The sequence below is a fragment of the Tupaia chinensis genome, unplaced genomic scaffold, assembly GCF_000334495.1.
Source record: "Tupaia chinensis unplaced genomic scaffold, TupChi_1.0 Scaffold138725_1, whole genome shotgun sequence".
Taxonomy (NCBI): Eukaryota; Metazoa; Chordata; class Mammalia; order Scandentia; family Tupaiidae; genus Tupaia; species Tupaia belangeri.
This window is the reverse complement of record NW_006198617.1, coordinates 1,013,744-1,019,647: the sequence shown is the minus strand read 5'-3', so window position 1 is coordinate 1,019,647 and position 5,904 is coordinate 1,013,744. Positions and strand designations below refer to the sequence as shown.

At 62.3% G+C, this 5,904-nt stretch overlaps 1 protein-coding gene across 1 annotated transcript in view; it reads right to left on the bottom strand.

Moving 5' to 3' along the window:
- Positions 1–5,904, bottom strand: part of MPRIP (myosin phosphatase Rho interacting protein) — a gene marked incomplete in the record, with an annotated part of 119,496 nt that overhangs the window by 69,281 nt on the left and 44,311 nt on the right. Inside the window, 1 exon segment of the mRNA XM_027765588.1 lies at positions 2,869–3,020. Coding sequence (XP_027621389.1) covers positions 2,869–3,020 — 152 coding nt within the window.

Below are 5,904 nucleotides of genomic sequence, written 5' to 3'. Positions count from 1 at the left end.
TGCCTCCCCAAGGAGTGAGAGGGATGAGGCGGACGTGGGTGGGGGCACAGAGCCCACCCAGGTGCCTCACTGGCCACGCTGAGGACAGAGTGCCTCGGGGGTGGGACTGGAGGGCAAGTGCGTGGTGTAGCACTGCTGGCTGGTGGGCCGCTGGGCTGGGCCGGGCAGGGCTCAGGGAGGAGCGGGAGGGCAAGCCAAGGCCAGGCTGTCCGGTCTGCACCCTGGTCTCTATCCAGACTCGGGTCTGTGGCCGGAGCCGGACAGATGCCAGGCCCGGAAGAGCAGAGGGAAGGACACAAGTCCTCTACGCTTGGATCTCTCTGGGAAGCCCCATCGGGAGCATCTCGCATTATCCAGATGTGTTACAGAGGTCCACCAAACGGGCCAGCCTGTGGCATGGCGGTTAAGGCGCTGGATCCCACGTGGCTGACAGCACAGCTCGAGTCTTAGACCCGGAGGCTTGAAAAGCATGCCGAGTGCACATGCATGCATGCACACAACCCAGAGAGGAGGATGGAGAAGGGACTGTGGCGGGGTCAGCCCTAGTGTGCTTTATCCCACTCTCTCCCCACAGCGAGCACATGTACCCTATGGAAACCAAAACCATGAAAACAAGGAAGTGTGAGCCACACGGTCCCAGCTCAGAGAGCTGAGGGGTGAGCGTGGAGACGGGGCTGGTGGGCGCCGGGCTCCTGACTTCGGGAGGCAGAGCTGACAGGCCAGGCAGGACTGGAAAGCCCACAGACCAGCCCGGCTCGGTGGAGCCCCCGCCGACTCCCCCCATGCATACCCTCTCTCTGAGAGCTGTGTGAGGCAGGACCTGGGGGGGGGCCTGGGACCTCCCCTTGGGTGTAGGGACAGGCAGGGAATTGTCACGACCTTCTCCATCCAGCCTGGGAGGAGTGCACGGGAGTGCACGTGTTACCTCAGAGCCATGCAGAGTGGACTCCAGAGCATGGCTGGACTATCCCTGACTCCTGCCCCTCAGCCTGGTGGAGCTGTGTGCACCTCCTGGGGGACTGGCAGTGATGTGACCAGACCTTTGGTGGGGCCCAAGCCCACACGCAGTTACCAGGCAGAGGACGCCATGGAGGAACAGGGGAGGGGGCTGCCTGTGAGGGCAAGAGGCTCCAGCTCCCACCTGACTCCCTGATGGAGGTTGAGCCGCCCAGCGCGTGGGGAAAGTGAGGACGCGGCTGCCCAGGGTCACAGTGAGACGGCAGGGCCTGGGGCAGGCCGCCCTGAGACCTGGCCTTCTGGGCAAGGCCAGGACCTGGGTAAGGGGCAGAGGAGAGCTGTGGGCAGCCTGCTCTGGCTCTGGATATGCCAGCAAGCCACCACGTGGCTCTGGAACCTATCAGCACCCAGCCACACGCGTGGGGGACCCCAGGTTGTGTGGGTGGCACACGGAACAGATGACCGGAGGAGGAAGCAAGGCGGGGGCTGGGATGGAGCGAGGACCACTGCCTGCCAGAGCTGCCTTGCGAGTCTCAACATCCCCTCTCCTGATGCCACACGACAGCGCACAGCTCTCCCAGGGGTCCTCTCTCTGTCACCCTCCACCTGACACCTCGGGGACCCAGCTTGCATGGAGAGAGTGAGAGCCTGCGACAGAATCCTTGGGGGCGGAGAGGACCTTGGCCAGGCCAGGAGGCAGCAGCCGGTCACCCACACCAGGAGGGGTCTTTCCTTGGCCAGGCCCCCCTTGCTCTTGGGTCCTGCCTTCCCAACCAGAAGCATTCTTTAGAAACCTGCAGCTCTGACACTGCAGGTGCTAGACTGAGGAGAGAAACGCCGTGCTCCTCTCTCCTCTGGATCCTGAGATCCCAGAAACGGTGCTGCCTCTCCCAGGGAGGACTCTAGGACAGCACCAGCAGGGCCATCCTGCCTCATGTGGCCCCTGCCCACTCTGGCTGTAGCCAGAGCAGCTCGGAGGAGCTGCTGGGGAGTGGGCTGGAAGCCTTCCGTGTGTCTAAAGGCTTTGTGCCTCGCCCCTGCACTGCAGCCTGCTCCCAGCCACTCCCGGCGCACTTCCTCCCAGGGCCTTCCCAGGCTCCCCGGCTTCCTCCACAGCCGCAAAGGATCCTCAGGTCTGATCACACACCACACACAGCTTTGCACGATGGCCCAGGCCGCCACGGGACTGGGAGCTCGAGGGCAGGTGCTGCCTGGGGCCCCGGCGCACGGTGTGTTAGCTACTGCAAAGCCCAGGCCCATCTTCCACTCCCAGGGCCTTCCCTGGGCCTCCGCGTGGCGGGCGGGTGCCGGAAAGCCTGGGTGTTCTCTCCACAGGCCGCAGCAGCCCATCGTGCTGTGCAGTGGAACGGAGTGGCTCACATCAGGGGTGGGATTTACCGAGTCACACCTCTGCCCTCAGCCACCTCTCAGCAAGCGCACCTGCACCAGCGATAGGGCCCAGTGTCCCACCAGGAGGGCTCTCGAAGGGGCCGACACCAAGGGTGGAAGGAGAGGCACTTCCGACAGAGTTGGGCGTGAGCACAGGGCTCAGTGCACTGCGGGGTTTGCAGAGCCTCGTGGGCCAGCTCTGCAGGTGACGGGGCTTTGGGCAGGGGAGCGAGACCACCATCCCTGGAGGCCGAGTGGCAGGTGAGTCTGTGGGTGCAGTGAGAACAGTGCAAAGCCCTGGGGGGCATGGCAGGAGTGGCGTCCTGGCGGGTGGCCTGGCCTGGTGCACAGGTGCGTGTGGTGATACTGAGAAAGGAGCAGGGAGCTCGAGAAGGGACACGTGGGAAGGGACACAGAGAGTCAGCCACGTCGACAAGGGGCTCCTCTTGAACTGGACTCATGGCTGGGCCTGGTCTGAGGCCCGGGGGTGGCCGGGGTCCCCCTTGCGGCCCAGAGACTCACCCGCCGATGATCTCCTTGGTCTCCGCCCTGATGAAGTGCTCCTTCTCGGGGGTCAGGATGCACAGGGAGAACTTCTGACCCGTGCGGCCCTCCCCGTCCACCACGTCTGTGCACTGGTTCATGTTGATGGTACCCTGCGGGAGCGTCGTAGGCTGCAAGGAGGAGACAGGCGGGCTCACTGGGAGGCAACGAGGGAGCGAGGGAAGGAGCCCCGGTGCACCTGCCCTAGCCCTGGCCCTGCGGCTCCTCTACCTTCCCCAGAGACCCTTGCAGGCCTGGCTTCAGATGTGGAGGATGGCATGCCGGCGCGCAGGGCAGCACAGAAAGGAGCGGCGCAGCGGGGCCAGCTGGGGCCTGAGGCAGCCAAAGCCCCGAGAGTGGCGAGGAGGCAGCTCCGAAGCAGCATGGTTACTGTCAACAGCACAGGGGCTGGACAGAGGCCGCGTTCTCAGGAGCAGGCTGGGGCTGGGGCCGGGGCCAGGACGCCCGAGCCAGGCACACGGCGAGCCCTGCAGAGGCTGCCTATCCAGCTCTGGCACAACAAACAGGAACTTTCTCCCCGGCAGCTAAATCTGTTAGACACTGAAATTAGAGAGAGCAAACCAAACACAGGAGAGGTAGGCGTTAGAGGTTCCCACGGAAGGACCTGCTCAAGAGGATTAGTTAGCCCACACGTCCTCTGCCTTGCTCCCCCAACCTGAGGATGCTTGGGAAGGGAGTCAGGTTGCCAAGGCGACCACACCAGGGCTGGCTCCACGCTGACTGATGGGGAGAATAGAGAAGGCTGCCTGGGCTGCCAGTGGGAGCTCCAGGAGGTGCTTCCCACGGCCCAGCCTCCAGTCCAGGCCACCTGCTCTCCCACGAGCACCCCCTTCCGCACCTGCCGCACAGGTTAGGCTACGCTCCCAGATCCCTCCAGCTGGAGCGCTAGTGACCTTCCTGTAGTTCCCACCAGGCCGACCAGCTAGCCTCCCACTGGCCACCACCTGTCAGCACTCCCTGCTGCCCAGGTCAGAAGTCAGGGAGGTCCTGCCACATAGCCCATGGCCCCAGGGGCGGGGAGGCACAGCTCCAGGGTCAGGAAGCTTTTCCCGGTGGGACCTTTGGGCTTGGCTGTCTCCTGTGGGTGCAGCTCAGAATGGGAGTGGCATGGCAGGATGGCCGAGAGGCTAGGCTCCCAGAGGCCTCTGACTTCCGGTAGGAAAAGAACACACCCTTGGCTATGTGTTCGGTGCGTCCTGCCCCAGTGCTGATCCTGGGAGGGCTCAAGGAGCCGCACTGGACAGAGTCCTCGAAGAGGACCCTGGTGGGGATGTCCTACAACCTAGGGAGGGACTTCCTTGGGCAAGGGGGTGGCCTTGGATCCCAGTCACTGATACTTCTTGGGGGCCCACCATGAGTGCTATTCCCAGAGCACGCAGGACAGGCCCTCAGCCCCCCACAGGCCCTAACCTTCCAGGCACTCCCCTGCACTCCTTTATTCTCTTCTACAGAAGTTCTGATCCTGGCCTGCTCCAGCCAGCATCACGCAGGACCCTGGCATAGACAAGCTTAGGGCCACTCCTGCCCTGCTCTGGGAGCCACACTCCCCAGGCTGACGTGCAGGCTCCCCGGGCCCTGGACCAGGCGCAGCGTCTTGGCGGACCTCCTGCTGTGTGAAACTAGGGCCCCAGGGCCGTGGGCCTCTGTGTGGTCCAGCTGACATCACACTGTACCACGCAGTTGCCCGTGGACACGTTAGTGAGCCAGGAGCACCATGGGATGGTGGAGGGGCTCCCCCAGCCCTGGGCCTGTGGTCTCAGCGAGTGACAGGCACAAAATCTATTCCAAAACACAGCAAGGCACCTCACACACCAGAGCAGGCCGCAGCAGTGCCAACGTTTCCTCCTCGAGGGACGTCCAGACTTGGCGTGGCCGACTGCTCGTCGCCCCGAAAGCCGCTCGCACCCTCCTGCACAGCCACTCTTCGGGCACTCCGCCATGAGCCAAAGCCCACGCCCGGCAGCAGGATGTGGTCACCCATCTCGGCCCCACCGGTGAAGGGCGAAGCCATGCCCACAGCCGCCACCTCTCCGACCTCGGTGTCCTCGGGTGTGAGACCAGAGTTCTACCTCCCTCCAAAAGCACAGCCACGAGGGCGTGACAGTGACAGTCCTAACTGAGGGCAGCCGACCTCACACTACCCGGGCTCGCTCACAGCTAGCCCAGGACGAGCTCCCGCCCCGACACTCCACACAGACTCACACAGCACCCCGGCACCTGTCTCCCTCCAGCCAGTGGCTCCCAGGGTCTTCCATGCTGGAGCACTGCAGAAAACCACTCCTTTAAAAAACTTTTGTTTTAGGTTTGTGCCATAGGGTGTGAGTGCTAGCCGAACAGAGGGAGAGAAGGAAAGTGAGAAATCACCCCCACAGAGGTGGGCTACACCATAATCCCCTCAGTTCTCCTTCTGGGTTTCTGGGCGCACATGCACACACACCTGGCATGAGTCTGAAGCCTCCAGGTCTGGGACTTGAACCACAGTCAGCCATGTGGGAGTCCAGTGCCTTAACCATACCACCACCTGCCAGCCCTGGAATGCCTCTCTCTCTTTTCCTTCCTTCCTTCCTTCCTTCCTTTCTTTCTTTCTTTCTTTCTTTCTTTCTTTCTTTCTTTCTTTCTTTCTCTCTCTCTCTCTCTCTCTCTCTCTCTCTCTCTCTCTCCTTCCTTCCTTCCTTCCCTCCCTTTCCTTCCCCTCCCTCCCTCTTTTCTTTCTTTCCTTCCTTCCTTTCTTTCTTTCTTTCTGAGAGATTTTCACTATACAGCATGTGTGCTTCCCAGAGAGACTGAGAGAGGCAGAAAGCGAAAAATCACCCCCTGGGGTGATACCACAATCCCTTCTCTTCCACTCTCGGGATCTTGGGCACACACATACATACGCCTGGCCTGAGTTTTAAGCTGCAGAGTCTGGGACTAGTGGGGACTGACTACGTGGCAGTCCTACAACATAACCATGATGCCAACTGCTGGCCCCAGGCCACCACTGTTGGATTTTCT